The sequence below is a fragment of the Anoplophora glabripennis genome, unplaced genomic scaffold, assembly GCF_000390285.2.
Source record: "Anoplophora glabripennis isolate ALB-LARVAE unplaced genomic scaffold, Agla_2.0 scaffold877, whole genome shotgun sequence".
Lineage (NCBI taxonomy): Eukaryota > Metazoa > Arthropoda > Insecta > Coleoptera > Cerambycidae > Anoplophora > Anoplophora glabripennis.
This window is the reverse complement of record NW_019416987.1, coordinates 143,912-164,423: the sequence shown is the minus strand read 5'-3', so window position 1 is coordinate 164,423 and position 20,512 is coordinate 143,912. Positions and strand designations below refer to the sequence as shown.

Genomic DNA, 20,512 nt, shown 5'->3' with positions numbered 1-20,512 from the left:
GTTAAGGATCGGGGAAATAAAATTAAACAAACGGCCAAATTTCAGTGTATATTAAATTTACATAAAGATGGTAAAATGTAGAATGCCTACTCTAAAACGATACCTTATACACAATGCAACAATTACAAATAAACGTACACTGATATGTTGAAGCAAAATGGAGTATTTTAAAAAACAGAAAAAAAAACAAATATTCAAAGTTTGAAATAAAAAATTCATATAAAAATACTGCTTATGTCAAGCACTAATATAACCAAGTAACGCGCTATGTACAAATATATAAGCAACCAAATGCAAATTCCTTTCTGTGTAAAGCTGAGGGACAATCAAGTTGTTGAGAACAGCAATTATATAAGAAAATATTGATTTGAAACATCGATCTAACATGTATCAGCTAGACACTGAAGAATACATACAGGGTCAGAAAGTACCGATGGTCCATCTGCCGTTACGTGAGAGTGATAAAGTGAGACATAGAAATACATGCGATAGAGAAGGATGGCTATAATGAAGGCGTCTCATAGTCACCGCCCGTTTCGCCCTTCCACAAATAAGATCCACTTCTTATTTATGGAAGGGCGAAATGGGCGGTGACTATTAGACGCCTTCATTATAGCCATCTTTCTCTATCGCACGGATTTCTATGACTTACTTTATCGCTCTCACGTAACGGCAGATAGACCATCGGTACTTTCTGACCCTGTATAGCTTTCTCTCCTATGTGTATCTCATATTGTGACACATAAGTAACCACATGAAATTATTTCAGTAAAGTGGGCATACCGGCATATTTGTTTGGAACTTTCTTTTGCAGCTTATTTTCTATGGTCATTTTTATTTTAGTCGGTAAACTTTCTATCTCCTTGTCATCGTATGTGAACATAAATTTGCAGTTGCTTATTTGGGATGTTTTATTCTCAATCGCTTCTAGAGCGTGATCTAAGCAATAAGTTACCGCATCTTGAGTGTCGAAAACCTAAAAAAAAATATTCGAAGTTACAGACTTACATTGACTTCCTTTTTCTTAGTCAAAGCTTTGATCTGCTCCTGTTCTTGCGCTAGACTCTGTGGGGGCGGATCCAGTATCCGAACCCCTAGGAACGCCGTGATGTTTATTTTGATTCTTATTGGGTGCTGCGGATGGTACTGCCTCTAAGACAATGGTGATCTTCCGAGACATCCTGTAGTGGCCTCTGTAACCAGTCACATACAATTCTTTCTTCACTGTTGGCATCTTCAGTGGATGTGACTAGTTTGAGAGGTCATTACAGAATTACGTAGTAGTCTGAACACCAATAACAAGGACGAAATAAACATCATGGCAAGTCCAGGGGTTCTAATAACAGTTCTACCCCCATAGATCCTAGCCCGCGAACAAGAGCAAATCAATGATTCACTAAGGCTAGAGAAGTACAATGTAAGTTTGTAATTGGACAACATAACCCCAAAAACCATCGTACTTTAAATGTCAACATGATGAAGATAACCTTAAAACCACTTCTGCTTTGACAGTTATAAATTTTTGTCTTTCAGTAAAAAATGAAGAATAACTAAATAACAAAGTAACAATCACAGATCAGATTTTAGGAAAAACAGAAAAAATATTTGTAAGAAGCTAGTGTTTGCGTTCACACACAATATGGGCCTGTTTGAACTCTCATTGGCAGCATGCACAATGGATCATAAAACCCAAATTGTGCAGGTTGCCATGACATATTTCATAAAAGAATTCCATAAGAGTAATGTGTTAGAAAGCGACTTGGTAGACTATCAATCGACCAATTTCCCCCAAATTTCTTTCTGACATGCTATTCAAATGCGACGACATGTCGATTGAAGACATTCAACGTACCGGGCGGCCTTGCACGTCTAGAACTGATGAAAACATGGAAAAAATCCGAGCGCTTATGTACAAGGACAGAAGAGTACTATTGATGTACCTGCAGAATTATCTGGTCTTATAAAATCATCATTGGAGATGAATCATGGTGTTATAGAAACGACCCTGAGACAAAACGACAGACATCACGGTGGAAGGCCACAAACTTCCTTCACCCGAAAAAATCAAATCAGCCGTGAACACAATGTTGACATGTTTTTTCGACGGTTGTGGCATTGTTCACTCAGATTATGTCCCTGAGTATCAAACAGTGAACCAAATCTTGTACCTGAGTGTCTTGAGGCGATTCGCGCGAGTGTTCGGTTGAAACAGCCCTATTTCTGGAGGAGTGGGTACTAGTTCTTCCACCATGACAATGTTCCAACTCACAGTCATCTCTGTACGTGATTTTTAGCAAGAAACTGCATGACACTGCTTCCTCACCCACCCTACTCACCTGACCTGACACCCTGTGAATTTTTTTGTTCCTTTGGATGAAAAGGGAGCTGAAAGAGAACGTTTTGCAGACATTTCCGCGGTGAAAAGAAAATCTAAGGCAGAGCTACAAGACATCGGAAAGGTTGAGGACAGAAGGTGGAAAAACTTTTGAATTCTGAATTTTTTAAAATGGTGTTCGGTCTGATTATTTTGGGTCCCCCACTCATATTATAAAGTACAAAACCACTTTAGAAATATGTAACAAGCATATCATAAGACCAATTCGAAGAAACAAACATAATAATTTTTTATATTGGTTGTTTTACTCACCATAGATACAAATAAGTTCGTCCTACAGACTTCGCACTCGTAGTCCCCTTCCTCTCCTTGCAGCTTCTTCTTCCTCCGGTTCCCCGCTTCAGGCAGGGGCATCCTTTCACTTTCCATTGTACCAAAGTTGCTTAACTTCAACCTCTTTTCCTTCTCGTTATCACAGAGTGCTTGTAGATGTGGAATTATTTGTCTTAATATTTCCGTATTACACCTCCCGTCCGAAGCTATATTTAAAATTAGTCTGTCCAGCGAGAACATCGACGGTTCCTTACTGTTTCTGAGCGAATCGAAAAGACCCCGGGCAGTTTTAAGCCAATACGGCGGAGCAAAATAGACGCTTTCCGACACAACGTATCCGGTGCTGATGCAGGATGTAAAAGCTTTTGGAAACACGACGATGAACTGTCCCGGGTCTTGTACTGTGCGGCATAATGATACGTTGTTTTCAACTAACAGACTCGGCGGTACCATTACAGTGTCAGATGGTAACCACAATTCTTTGTTCTTGCAATAGTTTGGAACTAGGTTCTTTAGAGCGGAGTGGAACATTTCACTGGTGGAATTTGGGATGGCGTACCAGATTTTGCTGCCTCCGGTATGTAAATACTCGATCCATGGAAGTCCGTGAGGATCACGGTACCAACAGCATGCGCTAAAAACCATTCCAACGTGAAGCGTTGGCACTGTGACACCTACAAATGTTCATATTTTTTTATTTAATTTTTATTAACATTATTGTTTTGTAGGAACATACAGGGTGTTTCAAAAAGGTGTTGCCAAACTTGAGGGGATTATAGAGGACATTGCGGAATAAAATTTTTGTATATAAACGCCTAGTCAATGACAGTCAATTGACAGCTGTCAACTGTCAATTTTGCAAATCTGGCATGAGAATTGAATTCAGCTCCCTCAAAAGCCCAAACTCTCAATGTGAAAAGAGAATATTTACTTTTCTATTCTTCGTTGACAGTGTATTGACAGCTGTCAACGGTCAATTTGTCCAATCTGACATGAGGGTTGAATCCAGTGACCTCAAAAACATTACCCTATATATTAGAATAATTAAAATATGCTTTTGACATCTGTAAATAGTATTGAAAATGAATAGTTTTGCAACGGGTCAGGGGAGCTTTGGCAGCTCCGTAGCTGCCAAAATGTTCATTTTGGCACTTTGTGCCCATGGAGACTTTTGTTCAGGATGACAAAATCTACAACATATCAAAAATTCAGACAATTTGACAGAAACCCAATTTCCATAAGATTATTGCGGGGTCCTTTAGTAAGATTATTCTGTCATCGTTGATCTTTCGTAAGTCCAAAAAATCAGAGCAATTTATTTGTTACTCGTAAGTGTAATTGGCTCCAGTGTTCTATGAAAACATGAACAAAAACGACTTTAAACGCGTTTTATTACTTGGAATGATGGGTTCTGTGATTATAAAACGAGGCAGAAGAAATAAAAAGCGAACAAAGTGGGTTAAACATGGTTATTGTGGAAAGAATACAATACGCCACTAATTCCTTATAACTCTCGTTTTTAATATTTTTATTTGTATATTCTTTTGAGGTTGTTTTCCATAAACACGGGTGATTACGATATAAATCGATCAGTCCACTAGTAAATTCTTTTGATGTCATATTTGAATTTGTCGTATGTTCTTAACTCAAGACAGAAATTAACCGATATTACATATCGCGCAACAGTACTAACACGCAGATGACGCTCTACAAAATATCGACCGATACTTCACAACAGATTTATCTGCTGTTTAATCGCTGTGTTAGTGTACGTGAAAAAATAATCGCTCCAAATTATTTGGCAGAAATTTATCCGCCAAAATTTTGGTATTTTACAAATTTTCTTGATGATAAATCGATAAATTGGCCAAATCGGTCAATAAAACTGTTCGTGTATATTCAGCTTATCGCTTTAGAGTCAACAATAGGAATCGAAATGATCAATACAGGCCTAGGGGTTCTGATAGGTGAGTCCACACCCATAGAGCCTAGACCGAGAACAGGGACAGGTCAAAGATTCCTAGTTAATTCTGATACTGGTCCCGACCGGGTAAATAGGTCATGACATGGCACAGGTAATTTTCAAGTCTTTTTTTTAACTTATACAGGGTGGAATAAGACACCACAAATTTAGGAAATGGTAGAACATCTAAAACAAAATTTTTTTTTCCCTTATAGACCATTGTCTCTTGGCTTTGGCGTCAATTTTTTTAAATCGAATTTTAGAAATATTTTTTCCAAAAAAACAATAGTGTATTGAAATTTGGTCCAGGAAAGTTTTCAAATGTACTAAATACATTGAATATTTGTAATAATTACCAAAAAAACAAAACACACACCTTTTATACAACAATGATGGAGGATTACTACTTACCCATAATCGGTCCCAAACATCTCAATACAGAACCGTTATTGTTGGTTAAAACTTTAAGATTCCACGGGTGCCTGGCAAATGGACTATTTTTAGAAACGGCAAAACCGTATCCCCAGCTTCCCGAGTCTATAGATCCCGAGTGGACGCAAATGTGGTTTTGTCGCAAAGTGACGTGCTTCCAATATTCCTGTTCCACCTACAAAAAAAAAACCTAAAGTAATATTAAGTGCCCCAACTAGCCAGACAAACTCTGTCAATGTAAGCATAAAAATGCTATTTTTCTTAATTGAAAAGTTTTATAAATTGTAGACGGGATAGGCAACAGTCGACTATATCGGCCTTTGAAGATGAGCCAAATCCAACAAAAGTCGTTCGTGCACGAAGAACTTTTAAGCAAATGGTCGAATGTTTTTTTCAGAAAAACCCATTAATGCAACGTCGGACGGTCAATTCTAAATGGTACACAATCATTCTTTTGCCAGAAGTTTTTGGAAAAATAAGGGAAATCAACCACCGAACATGCATCAACTTCACCAGGTTAATGTGAGCTCTCACAAATCGGCTCAAATAAGAGACTTTTTTGAGAACTGAAAAATTCGAATTGATGAGTCATTCGTAATACAGCCCTGATTTGGCACCCATTGACATTTTTTTATTCCCGCATATCAAAAATAAATAACGAGAACGTGTTTCGACGCCCAAAGAAGCTCTTGATATGTTCAAAATGCATGTTTCGGAGGTACCTCAATCAGAATGGAAAAAGTGCTTCGAAAATTGATTCAAGCGCATCCAAAAGTGTATTGTGAAATGGAGAATATTTTGGGAAAGAATAAGGCCATAAACAACGATTAATTAATTTTTTTTCGTTCTCTATTTCCGAAATAGAAGAGGTAACTCTCTTATGATCTTGGACTAATTGCACTAGTCGACATCATTCATGTGGATTCAGTACGGATAGTCATTTCGTGAAGATTTTGGCTCGTTGGAATCGATTCTGGCTTCAGAAATGCTCCATCACCTAAAGTTTTTGAGGTATCCTAACCTAAAAGTGCAAAAAACGCCATTTTTACACATATTTGAGGTTATATAATATCTTTGGGTATTTCTTTTTTATAAAACTAAGAATAGTATCTTGAAGTACAATCCTTTCCCTTCCAAGCGAATTTTGAAATACAAATATCTTTTTTTTTTTTTCACCGAGATATGACTATTTGAAGTTACCGTCTCACCAAATTATGCAATCAGATGCAACGTCCATGACAATGGCTAGACAGTTTTAGTAACCTGCGACGCTATAACCACCGACCCTTAAACACCAATTTCCTTAACCCTCCAACCTTATAACCTACGACGAGATAACCCCCGACCCTTACACACCGATTTCCTGAACCCTCGAGCCCTGTAACCTGCGACGTTATAACCTCCGACTCTTACACACCAATTTCCTTAATCCTCGAGCCCTGTAACCTTCGATGCTGTAACCCTCGACCCTTCAACTCCAATTTCCTTAACCCTCGAGCCCTGCTACCTGCGACGTGTATAAGGGTCTGGGGTTATATCGTCGTAGGTTACAAGGCTCGCGGGTTAAGGAAATTGGGGTTTAAGGGTCGGCAGTTATAGTGTCGCAGGTTACTAAACTGTCTAGCCATTACCATGGACGTTGCATCCGAGTGCATAATTTGGTGAGACGATAATTTCAAATAATCATATCTCCATGAAAAAATAAGATATTTGGACGATTCAAAATTCGCTTGGAAACGGGAAGGATTGTACTTTAAGATGCTATTCTTAGTTTTGTAAAAAAAATTACCTAACGATATTACATCGAGGGTGTCATATCAGAAGGGCGTACAGACCAAATCTGAAATTTTACAGGAAATGAAAAAAATGTGTTAGAAATCAAGATTTAGAATGAATTTGTTGATTTTGCCAATATAAGACCAATACATTATAGTTCATTGGGGAGATATAACATTTGGTAAAATGCCAACATGTAATTGATTTCCGGCTCATGCGCCCTTCTGATATTAGGATGTGCGAGGAACGTGTATTAAATTATAAGTCGTTCTCGTACTGTAGAGACGTCTCGTCATCAAATTCTTCATCATCCGAATTTTGGAAACTATTTATTACTGGCAAAGCAATATAGGTATAAATATTTATATTCTGGAGGAATGACTGCATCTTTGTCTTGGCACATAGACAACAAATTGTTATACTTTAATTTATTTATAGGAAGTTTTTCAGAATATAGCGATGTTGTAACATTGACCGGGTATTTAGGATACTTACAAAATATCAAAAAAACGCAATTTTTCACAAGTTTAACCAAATTTAAGATCATGTGAAATTTACCAAATCAGCTGAGGGCGTATAAGCCAATACTGTCTAGCAGGCGTAAAAGAAATACAGTATTTGAAGGGCGTTTGAGCATACGCCTTTCTGATATTATAGATTCACAAAATTGGTTTAGAATGCGTTAGAATAGAGTGTTGATGTTTATGAATATATAAGCCCTTGTGATATATTAAGCGAATGAGGTCATACGCCCTAAAAACCCAAAACCGACTATAGTGGCTCTTACGCCCTTCTGATATGACGCCCTCGATATAACCTCAAATATGTGTATAAATCGCGTTTTTTGCACTTTTAGGTTAGGATATCTCAAAAACCTTAGGCGATCCAGCATTTCTGAGGCCAGATTCGGTTTCAGCGAGCCAATATCTTCGTGGAAAGACTATTTGTACTGAATCCACACAAATCATGTCGACCAGTGTTATTTATAAAAGTGCTTCTGTGATAAATGTAGGTTAGTTTCAAAAATAGAACACGCACTCCTCTGCTTAAGGATAAATCACTCACAATCAAAGATCATTCAACTCTCAAGTATTTTCGGATACGCTACAAACAGAGATGTAATTATTGAAAAAATCACGAAATACTTTTAAAATTAACAAACAATCACACACTGACATTTAAATTAATTGAAAAATAATAATAATTAATAAAAGTTATACTTACGTCTTGAGCCGAGGGTTCTGGCGTTTTGAAGTACATACTCATGGTATTCCTAGCGATCCTATAAAATGCATTTAAAGCCATATTTCGACCTTTCGTAATGCATTCTTCGACTTCATTGTCATCAGCATCCGAGTCACCGTCGGTGGCGGCTTCTTCGCCGATCAATTTCTGTTGCACTTTCAACAGAGTCTTAGATTCTCTTTTGGCCCATTCCGTTTCAACTTCATCAAATAGTTTTTCTCTCTCCGCTGCAACACATATATTAAATACCTCGTTTGTTTCTTACAAAAACATGTATATTTACCTGGAGACAAAGTATCATAGGGCAGAAGATATTTACAGTAAATATCATCTAGTTTCGTTACTCGATCTTGTGCCGATTTCGGTATTTTCATTAGTTCCGAAACACGTGGCCACTTCTTCTTTTCTATCACCTCTTTAAGCCCGCCCAAGGTTTGTACGGTTTGATAAAGCCGTGGAAGATCGATTTCCATCCCACCGATCTATAAAAAAAGGTACACGATAATACGAATTCTGCGTTTAAATCTGTAACTTACCCATGGCGGGTGCGTTAAACTGATATTCTGAGTTTCCAAATACTTCTTAATCGCCATGAGTTCCTTGAAATTTGGCCCCCAACGGTACAGCATCTTGTGAACGTACTGATTGTAAGCGGTGAATCTCATATCGTCCAGTACCTTACATTCAGGTTTAAACGTACTCGGAGGTACTATGCGACATATCCCAAACTGCTCGGCTTTATGTCTGATCCTCTCGATATATTCCAACGGGTCTTGAAACTCTTGATCGGTCGGATGAAAAACTGGGGCCTCCACCAATTTGGCCGCGTCAGTTTTCTTAGGAAAATCCGATACGTAGATGGGATTCATGAACTCTGGAGGTCTGATTTTTGGTTTCTGCGTTTGACGTTTGTACAGTTTCGCGCTGGATGAAGAACTGGCGCTCGGTGAACTCGGTATTTTATATTTAAAATCGTCCAATTCTGAAATTTTATCCGTACTTTTACCCGGCTTAACGAGAGATTTGTTTTCATTTTTTAATTTGTTGGAAAAGTTACTACCCGATTGCAGTTTGGAGGAATTGTGTTTGGTTGGCTTCTGTGGGATATAAAAATGGTGAGAGCTCTCATCGGTGTCAATATTTGCATCAGATTCTTCTTTGTTGTATTTTAATACGTCTTGTTTTAGAGACGGTTTTCGAAATGGACCTTAAATGAAACGCAGCAAATACTAAATAGTATCACCTATACTTTATTTTAATTTACAGGGTGTCCCACTAAAAAAGCACACAAACTATTTCAGGTAAAAGAAAATGAAAAACATTGGATGTCGACTGTAAAATAAAAAGAAAATTTAGTAGTTAGAGCAACTTTTTCAAAATGTGCTGTTTTAGCACAATGTAAAGCAGTGGTGACATTAGACTAATTTTTAAGGGAACGAATGAAATTTGCAAAATAAAAAATTAAAATACGGGTTGCTGACACCAAGATCTCGAAAAGACACGACTGGTTTTTACGTCCAGGCTAAGGAAGGTCTAACCTCACATTTCTCTCGTTTGTCAAGTGCACATCGCTCCAGATATCTAGATCCAACAGATCGGCAAAAATGGACAGATTTAGTGAATTTTCCAGTGACTCCAATAATAGTGATATTGACCCAGATTATGCGGTGAAAGAAGAGAGTGGCAACAAAAGAAGCAAAAAGTATTTTAATAAATCATTAAATAACGCCAGTTCTGTTACTGACCAACATGGTTTAAATGACGATAGCAAACAAAGTAATTTTATCAGTTTTAAAAAACTATTATAAGAAATAATGATTACATAAAAACATGGTTGCAGATAGAAAAATTAACAAAGCTAGTGGATCAGGTTTAAATCGACGAGCTATTCCAAAGCAAGTAACTGCAAACAAATCAAACAATAACTCAAGCAGCACAAGTGAGGAAAGTAAGTAATCTAGTATAGTTTACTATCTTTGCACTACATTTATATTCCTTTTAATGCAGATGAAACTGCAGAAAAGCACTTAGAAAAAAAGAGTAAAAAACGCAAGCGCACTCCTCAAGCTTGGAAAAAAACTGTAAGAAAGTTGGAAAGAAATAGTGGAAAAGGATACGTAGTGTGGTAAAACCATTGAAGCAAAGAAACAAGGGTCCAAATATGAGTGTCGTAACCGGTGTTTTGAAAAAGTAACGTAAATGGAGAAAGATGCAGTATTTACAGAATTTTATGCAATGGGAGATAAGAATATTCAGGATAGTTACTTATGGTCGCTCATAGATGTAAAAAAGTCTCCAGAAGGAGAAAAACTAGCGTGCGTGAAACAAAAAAGTTTTCTTATGGCTTTAGTATCACAGCTGCTTCAAAAACTGAAAAAACTGAAATCCTAAAGTTACGTATGATTAGTATTATAGGCATTTCACAGAACAATTTAATGTCATTCGCCTATCCGAGATCGGATACTTGTGTTACTTTTCACCTCCGCAAAGCCCGAGCGACCTACGATTTGAAAGAAAACGAAACTGTGGAGACTATTTGCATTGATTACCAGCAAAATTTGCCTGTTCCTGTTTTGACTATGGGGGAAATATTTTATGCTAGGCAGATCTGGGTTTAAAATCAGCTTTTTTACTCTTGCTCCAATAATAAATCAGTTAGTTATATGTTCGACGAAAAGGTTGCGAAGAAAGGCTCTATAGAAATTATATCATTTTTGTGGCATTTCATAAAAAAATATATTAGAAGTTCAGTTACTGTTTTGCATCTTTACTGACAACTGCGGGGGTAGAATAAAAAAAACTGTTATGATTCATTTTCTTTCAACTTTGGTCAGCAACGGAAGATTTTCTAAAATAGTACATCATTTACCAAAGCCAGGTCACCGCTTCCTGCCATGTGACCGAGATTTTGCACAAATTGAAAAAAAGAAGACTGCGATAAAAAGTTCACTGTGGAACGCGTAACACAGGACAAGGTGTTTGATTTTAAAACATATATCAAGCCTTTTTTTAAAAAATCCTCCGTGGTTAAAAAACACGCTTTTACGTTATCGAAATATAGATCGTTTATACATGATTCTGCATCCCCTGAAAAAATTTCCGTATCTGACACATAATCCTGCTCTTACAATCGCATATCCTTTAAATAAAAGTTCAGGTACCATTATTGACCTAAACGGAACTCCTCTGGCTTATAACCAAAAGCTACCACTGAAATCAACAAAATTACGATAGCATTATGCCTTTGGTGAAAAAATATGTTCCCCTTATTTGTCAAACATTTTATGATACAATCAAACGGGCAGATCCTGGGCGCGAAAAAAATGATGATTCCGATTAGAGTTTTTAGACTGTCCCGTTTTATTTTATTTTTGACTTTCTCATTTCTCTGCGTTATTACAGTGATACTATAGTATAGTGTATTACGTACTTCGTTCTTATGTTACTTCTGTTATGCCCAATAAAGATTATTTTTTGAAAAACAGCATTTCTACTCTTCAGAAAAATTTTCCTATTCCTACCCAAAGATAACATTTATACATATATTGCTAGATAAAATGAGTTTTTGGTTATAGTACAATTGCTAAAGAACAAATTTCACCTTACTTCATCTATGAGTAAATGACAAGTTTATTTTTCTTTCAAAAAAATTATGAAATCTTTTTTGTTCATCTTCAACTTTGAAGTTTGTGCATTTCCTTGTGGGATACCCTGTATAAGTTATTCATATTTTGAACCTTGTAACTCACCGATTTTTAAGGAATCATCATGTTTAGACGATTCGTCTTCAGATCTTGACGTTGCTGTACTGGAAGGCCTCCTAGAAGGTCGTCTAAATGGCGTACTAATAACATCCTCATTTTCCTCACCAAAAGCATAAACACTACTCTCATTCTCAGGCGAAAAAGCATTTACGTTGGGTATGGTGTCCCTTTTGCTTTTACGAAATATTAATTTCCTATCTATCGCTTGTGGTTTGATTTGAGCGATCAACGTCGATTCGACCTTTACAGATTTTAATGGAACATCAATGACATCCTCCATTATTTTTTCGCTACTTTCCTTTTTTAATTCCTGGACCTCCAGCAATGAGGTTTTTAATTTCTGCGTGTCTATGTGGTCGCCCCCGTCTAATGTTGTTTCAGTGGGAATCCTTTCTCCAAATTTTAGCATCTCATCGTTTTCTTTTTTAATGCTACTTCCGGCTAAAGCAGAGTCTTTAAGCCATTTTTCTATCTGTTCATTGGACATATTAACTTTTTCTTTGCCATATCTACGTCCAATGTCTTTACTTAATAAATCCAAAAATGGAGGGGTATGCGAACAATGTGGTTCGATAGATGTTACGGGATTGATAATTTTGTCTTCAATTTTTTCATCAAAACCATGAAATATATCATCTTCGTCTGATGAAGACAGCATAGGGAGGTAGTTTTGAGGTCTTTTTGCACACTCTCTTTTAGGTTTCACATTTTCTTGTTCGATTTCAAGGCTGGCTGGCTGATTCGTTTTACTACTGCTTCTGTACTTTGAATTGGACTTTGGAAGTTCTTTTACTTTTAAATCTTGCAAAGATTTTTCCCTTAGTTTTTCATCAGGGATAGAAGAATTTTGGCTACTCTCTACACTTCTATTTGTTAATTTTGAAAGAGGTTCTTCATCAGAGTCACTGAATGCTGTTTCAGTTTTTTTCATTGACTTAGTCTTTGAAAACTTCTTGTTTTTTGCTCTGTTCATTAAAGTTTGTAAATTTATATCAGAAGTGGTCGATTGGTCAGAATCAGATGAGCTACATTCTTTTTTGTTTTTAGGGAAGACTTTTGAGGGTATAGTCATTAATTTAGTACTAATATTTATTATTTCACCACCGTCCTCGGTCTTCAACACTTTAATTGTTTTACTTCGTGTTAGTTTTTTCACTCTTGGAATTTTAATGTCAATATGAAAAGACTCGTCTGAATCATCACTCTCTTTTTTATTACCTTGGCAGGAATTCCTTGTTTGCCTCTTAGAGGTAGGTTTTTCTGTTGCAATATTTTCAATGGCACTATCCATTTCGTTGTTCAAATCTGGTGACTTTTTTGGAATTATTGACGTTTTATTGAGTTTTACTTTTTTAACCTCGTCTGTTGGATTTACTTCTAAGAGCAAGTTAATTTCATTTCCAGTTTTTTTCTTTGCACAGTTGGACTTTTTTACTTCTGAAAAAATTGTTAGTTGTTTAGTTGTTGATGTTAATTTTGCATCTTCCACTTGAACTGACACATCCTTTATTTCAATTTCAATTTCATTTTCATTGACTTTTGACCTAATTTTGATGTCATCTTTTGTGTATTTAGCTTGTGCCTTTAATTCATTTTCTCTCTGTTCAGTTCTTTTTACATTAGGTAATTCTGGAAAGCTGTCTATTGATATATTGTCGTCATCGATTTTGCTGTCATTGACAAGTTTGTGACTTAAAATTTCCATATAAATTGCTGCAGCCTCCTTTGTTTTCCTTGAAGGCCTTTGCGTCTTTGGCAATACACATGATACATCTTCAAGTTTGTCATTGTTTTTCTTCACGTTTTCTTCCTTAAGAACATCTTCATCTTTTTTTGAAGCATCTTTTTTGCATTTAGCTGTACAACTTTTGGTAGTACCTGTTTTAATATTGTTATCTCGAATGTCAATTTTATTATCTTTCTTTGAAATTTCATTTACTTTAGATAGCTCTCTTTTTACAACTACTTCCTTTTTGGTACTAGTTTCAGGCATCTCTTTTTTAATGCACGGCAGTTTTTTTGAATTTCCTTGGGCAGATTTATCAATTGCTTTACAATTCTTTTTTGACTTCTCTAAATTTCCAGTTTTCTCTTTCTCACCAATGTCAGTATCACTTTTTAATATCTTGTCCACTGGGGAATTAATATTAACTTTTTTGTTTTCCAAAGAAATATTTCTGGAGCTTCTCTTGGATTTTTCTAAGGTATTACACACTTCTTTAATATTAGTATCAATTTCTTTTTTGACAATTGGTTTGTCTGATACTGAACTGGGAGACTGTTTTTTGTTTTCAACAAATTTACTTTTGTTTATCCTTTTACATTTTTCCGAAGCTAGACTTTCATTTTTAACATCTCCATCAATACCCTTCTGGTCTGAATCTTCTGATGGTGATTCAAGTAGAGGTTTTTTGTTTTCAATAGCGATATTTTTGAGATTTCTTTTAGGTTTTTCTAACCCAATTCCATCATTTTTAATGCCTTCAACTAAACTTTTCTTATTTTTGTCAGATTGTACATTAATGCATGGTTTTTTATTTTCAGGGCTAACACTTTTATTTTTTTGAGATTTCTCTGATATAACATTTGTTTCACTTTTAATATTTTCATCATCTTTCCTTATTCTTTTACCTTGACAGAAATTGCTGGAAGGTTCTTTATGATCCAAAATATTCTTAGTCTTTTTAACATTTTCAGACATTTTAACCATTTCTTTTTTATTTTTCTCTACACATATTTTTAAATCTTTTTTCATTTCTGGGGGTTTTCCAACAGGTACTTCAACAATTTTTATTTCTTTTTTAACATCAGTTGATTTTGTAATTTCTCTATTAATGCTTTTAGAAATAGTTTCCTTTTTTTCAATTAGCTTGGTATTAATCTTCTTCACATCAGTGGTTTTGTTAACCTCTTTCTTAATATCAGTTGACTTGATCACTTCGGTTTTTATATCAGTAGTTTTGTCTTGTTCTACAATTCTGGCATCCTTCTTAAAATCAGTAGATTTTTTAATATCTATGAATTTTTTAATGTCGCTAGATTTGCATGTTTCCTTTTTTTGATCCGAAATTTTAGGAGTGTCCTTTTTTATATTCTGTAATTTGGTATCTTTCTTAGTGATTGTTAATGGTTTCTTTATTTCTAAAACCTCATTCCTCTCCCCAATTAATTTTGATTTATTTGTTAAATAACTCTGCACTCTTTGTTGAGCTTTTAATTTTTGTTTTGCTTTAAGAGATTTACTTTTCCTTTGCGACAGGATAGTTTTTTTCACAGTAGTCGACCTTAAAGACCTTGGTTTTACAATTGTAGTAGGCGCTGATATCAAAATTCTTTTTTTAATTTGTTTTATTCGTACATGTATCTTCTTATTTGTTGGGCCAGATCTGGTAATACGTGGGCTGTAATAAAAATGTATATTTTCTTAACACAGTTTCATTTTTTTAATTGTAATATACATTTTTCAATAGTTTGTCTTATATGGAATGAAAACTTGATTCAATTATAAAATTCCCTGGGCAATAAATAATTGTTTATACAGGGTGTCCCGAAATTCATGCAACAAAATTTGTACATAGATTCTTAAGACAAATTTAGGGGAGCCGTATTTTTTCTTTTTGCCAACTGTCCCCCTCTTTCGGAGTTACAGCCCCCAGAAATCTGCCAATAAGAAGTCTTTTTTATATCTCAAAACCGTATTGTACGAAAACCACTAAATTTGGTACACAGGGGTTTTATGACATGTGGAATCTCACAGTGCTATGCTTTTTGGCGACAAACCCCCTTAAGACACATTTTCGTTCCCTTATCTTTGGAATCAGAAAAATTTGGTCGCAAATTTGATTTTTTTTTAGTTAGCTAGAAAGCCATTGAATTTAGAAACTTTTCTGTCTCATGATATTTGTTTCGTAAAACGCAATGTTTTTGAGAAAAATGGCGAATCACGATATGCATTCGATCACATTTTGGCATTTTTCTCGAAAACATTGCCTTTTAAGAAAAAAGTATAAAGTGACAAAAAGTTTCTAAATTTAATGGCTTTCTAGTGGACTGATAATTTTTAAGAAATTTAAATATGCGACCAAATTTTTTTGGCTCCAAAGACAAGGCGGCCCACAAAAAATTATCTTAAGGGGGTTCCTTGCCAAAAAACGTTGCACCATCAGATTCTACATGTCATAAAACCCCTGTGTATCAAATTTAGTGATTCTCATACAACAGAGTTCCGAGATATAAAAAAAGATTATTCTTAGGGCGGACTTCAGGGGGCTGTAACTTTGAAAGAGGGGGCCACTTGGCAAAAATAAAAAATACGGGTCCCCTAAATTTGTCCTAAGAATCTGTGACCAAATTTTGTTGCATGAATTTCGGGACACCCTGTAGAGTAAAATGTTGAAAAATTTAAAAAAAATTTTAAATGGTTATAAAAGTGTAAAAATATGTATTTTTAGTATTGATCATTGTTTATTATGACAACAATTATCTGTAAAATTGTGTACCCTTTCTAAACCTTAATTTAAACCCAGGGTATGTGATAAACTTTTTGAAGTTTTCTTAATTAAACAATTCTGTCAATGGAAAACCACATGATCGATCATTGCAAAATTTTTAGAGTAGAATTGACATATGTATTACTATTTGTTCACAAAGTTCATCAATATTTATAAATATTTACTTATTTTAATAATTTACATACACGTGATTTTCTACTATTTTTCGCCGATTGTTAATGCAAAATTCAACTTTTTTGATTTGCAGTTCTAACTTTATAGAAAATCGTCAAAAACAAAAAAGAATGAATGACTTCTTTTTGATTTAGATTATTTTCAATGTTACAAGGAAAAATATGTCAAAAAACGGGTCATTTTTCTTTCTTTTTGTATGTTTGTTGTTTCCCTGAATTTGGCAATGGTTTTTTGGAATAGGCAAACTCGGATTCTTATTCTACATAATATTTGGGATTTTTCTGTACAACAAAATAGTTGATTTCAAACACAAACACTACCTGGACTACTAGAGTTCATTGATTACTGGCAACTTTTCAAACAAGTAACGTGATCTAACTACTAAAATTACTAAAGTAGTGATAAGAGTGTACCACATTTTTTATTGTAGAAAAACTAACTCAGGATTTCGTCGACAGCAGTCAGGTCAGAAATCTGTGGTGATTTAATTTGTTCTTTTTATACGGTGCTTTGTGTCTCCCTACAATATGCCTGTTTAAAAAGTAATATTTGAAAGGTTTATATTTTATACATCAAAAAATTGAATTGATAAATGTCGTTTTTTTAAAAAGTTTTGAATATCGGATAGTGAATGTGCCGCTTTCTTGTTTACCATTACTTTTTCATCTGGTATTGCACAGAATCGATATTTTTTAAGTATTGTTGATCTCTATTTCGACACCATGTTATATAGGGTTGCCCAAAATAAAAAAGGCCAGAAATAATTAATAAACACATAGCTGCCTTGGATGAAAATAAAAGAATGACAATAAAACTTGGAATTTGGTTTTCCTTGGTCAATCGGTATGCATATAAGCTTATTTTAACTTAAAACAGAAGTAGCTAAGAATACCTTAAATGGGCTTTTTGTTTCTTCTTCTGCTCTATTTTTCTTGTTGGTAGAAATTTTGATAAAATATTTTATGAAATATTACTTCATTTATTGTAAAAAATTATAAAAAACCATTTTATTAATTAGATACAATACTGGCCTAAGTTTATAGCCTTTAACATGTTTAGTATTTAAGTTGAATTATTAATTTATTTTTATTTTGTTTCTTCTTTGACTTAGTAATTTGGATGTCTATAGAATGGGAACAACATCCATAGTTCGCTGGTTCAAATCCGGTTCGAAGGACCAAAACACGTTTGGCAAAAAAACTAAAGTAGAAAATGAATGTTAAATTCAGAAGGTATTACGCTAGTGACTACATTCAGTACGTTAATTTTTCTGTAGTGTTGTGTTAAGGAAGTTAAAAATACGCTTCTTTTGATCATTGTTGTGACAAATTTGGGGAAGAATCGGCCAGCACGACTATGAGAATCACCTTCAGGTGAGTTTTATGAAACTCGATTTTAACATTCACTTTCCGCTTTAGTTTATTTTTATTTGGGAATAGATATTACTCGATTTAAATGATAAATCCGAAACACAATGTAATTAAGTGGTAACATGCAACAATTGTGCCATTTTTAGAGTAAATATAACATTTTATAAAACGTAAAAATTCCAGCACATTTCATTAAAATATCTTAAAAAATCACGAAGTTATTTTGGGGAAAAACCAGAAAATATTTCTCCGAAGGCTCATAACTTTTTTAGGAATAAAAATTATGATAAACAAATCGGACTATTTTCATTCAAGGAAGATATTCTTGATGTATTGCCATTTTATTTTGGAACAACCTATAGTGTTATAGAGGGATTGGCGCAACATTGAAATATCTGAATTTTTACCACCAAAGTCGCAAAATAAAACAACTAAAATTAATATTTACTTAATAAAAAAATTGATTTACCTTGTTTCCACTACAGGAACTGTCTTTTTTATGACCTTAGTAGCTAGTGGTTTCGGTTTAGATTCCTTAACTGGACTCGCTAAAGGTTCCTCGTCTTCAGAGTCACTTTCTTCCTCATCCTTATCCTTTGTTTCCATTTTTGGTACTAAAGGTTTCTTAATAATCTTTTTATTTGTTACAACACGCTTCCTAAATGGTAATTCCTTCTGTACAAATCTCCCTCTGAAACTCCTCAAACACATTTTTGGTTTAATTTTAGGTCTCAATGTGGTCTTTAATGTTTGAGTAGTTACTTTCACATGTTTTGTAGCAACCACTTTAGTTTTCTGTAGAGTGTTGGTTTTCTTCGTAACAGTTTCTGTTTTCGATACAGTATTTGTCCGCACCAACGTCTTATTTGTTACTTTTTCCGATAATTTGCTTATGGTTAGAGCACGAATCTTGGCCATTTTTTGTTCTTGATATTTTCTACGTAAGGCTTGCAAAGCCAAAGCATGTCTTCTTTTTCTATCCATTTGTCGACTGATTACAATAGGATCAGCTCTTTTACGAACTCCAAATGCAATAAATGGTTTCTCTGAGGAAGTTCCACACTTGGCGATGTCAATAGGCCCATTTTTGGGTGACTCCCCCTTAATTTCATGTACCTGACCATTTGTATCCACAATAGAGGCTGTATTAAAAAAATTTAAAGTAGGAGGAAGAATAGGAGTACCACGAAAACATAAAAAGGTTAGAAAATCTTCCGTATTTGGTCTTTTAATAGGCAACAACTCTACTGGTTCTGGTAAAACATCTATCTTAGGTATTTCTGATTCGAGTTCTTTTATTGGAGTTATAACAGGACTATTTACATTAGATCCTTGGGCAAACTTACGTTGTGCATGTACCTTCGTTCTACAACAAACAGAAATAGTCAACTCAGTAACATACTGTTAAACTAAGTGACAATATAATTCAAATAAGAAAAACTCTGAGGATAATAACATATTTACCTTTTTGGACTATCATCAAGTAATGGTGAGGAGCAGCCAATTTTACGTTTACGTTTCATGCTAGTGTTTTATATATATTATATTTAAATACTTAAATGCTTAGTTATTTGAAGTTTATTAAAATATATTATATTATACTCCACAGTTTCTTCTTAAATGTTATCATTTCTTATGTTACATTCAAGTTAACCTAAAAAAATGTATATTTACCAGCAGACCTATAGGTAAATAAATAAATACCTACCTTTCAAATCGATAAGAACTATTAATGTGTTAATGATAATGTAAAATCAATTATGCTGAATGTGAAACCCGGATGCATTGTTGTCAAAAGCAGCTAGGTAAATGTCGTTGATTTTTGTTATTTATTTTTTATTTGCAATCGCAAAATGGCGTGTAGATAAGTAAGATTTCTGTATGTTCAAATTGAAATACAAGCGGCAAATCTAGTGTAAAGTAATTTTAGTGTCAGTGGTCGTGATTATAAAATATAATTACAGCAGATTCAAATAAAAGTGAATAGTTCTTCGTCTTATTAGGTTATAAAAAAATTAATCCAGCTTATTTTGATTATAAATCAAATTAACCGAATATATAGATACCTCACTATCAAAAAGTTTTGTACAAATCAGAACTGTTTTCTTTACAAGATTGAAACCAATGATTAGCTTTAAATTGTCAGAATTGATTTTAACATAATTACGGAAAGGTTTATTTACTACGGCATCTTCTTTTGCATTAGTATTTTAAATCACGTACTAATCGCATTATCATATTTTTTTTAAATCGTTTAATTAGTGTCTAATTTACAAATTATGATCACATAGTCACAGCTAAGAAGAGACGTTATCATGGGCGTAGTTAGGTTTTTTGCTAGGGATGCAAAAAAAAACGCATGCACTTCAAAACACTTTTTCGTTTCATTCTAAAAAAAAGACCATGCAATCAGCGACCTATCGATATTTTCAAATCTTAAACACTTTTTGAAACCTGCAGCATGCAGCAGCAATTAGGGGGGGGGGGTAGCTCCTACCCCCCTGGCTACGTGGCTACGCCCATGGACGTTATACTTGGTAATTCTCAAAGAATAGTTATGTTTGGAAATATGTAGGTAATCAAATCTGCAAAAGATTATCTTTAACATC

The 20,512-nt window shown here is 34.5% G+C and overlaps 1 protein-coding gene across 1 annotated transcript; it reads right to left on the bottom strand.

Moving 5' to 3' along the window:
• Window positions 1-629: 629 nt before the first annotated feature.
• On the bottom strand, window positions 630-19,722 carry LOC108914273. The gene is made up of 10 exons (XM_018720047.2): window positions 19,612-19,722; window positions 19,368-19,557; window positions 18,373-19,269; window positions 11,834-15,249; window positions 8,621-9,291; window positions 8,368-8,566; window positions 8,064-8,311; window positions 5,043-5,238; window positions 2,648-3,342; window positions 630-976 (listed from the first exon to the last, which is right to left on the bottom strand). The coding sequence occupies exons 2-10, from the start codon at window positions 19,424-19,426 to the stop codon at window positions 761-763; spliced, it is 6,597 nt and encodes a 2,198-aa protein (XP_018575563.1). The 5' UTR covers window positions 19,427-19,557; window positions 19,612-19,722; the 3' UTR covers window positions 630-760.
• Between the last annotated feature and the right edge of the window lie 790 nt (window positions 19,723-20,512).

Coding starts and splice junctions, on each gene's coding strand:
- LOC108914273 (XM_018720047.2), bottom strand. CDS start 19,426: ATGAAACGTAAACGTAAAATTGGCTGCTCCTCACCATTACTTGATGAT. Junction 15,250..18,372: donor GTTCCTGTAGTGGAAACAAG/GTAAATCAATTT, acceptor TTTTTATTACAG/CCCACGTATTACCAGATCTG. Junction 977..2,647: donor CGAACTTATTTGTATCTATG/GTGAGTAAAACA, acceptor ATTTTTTTTTAG/GTTTTCGACACTCAAGATGC.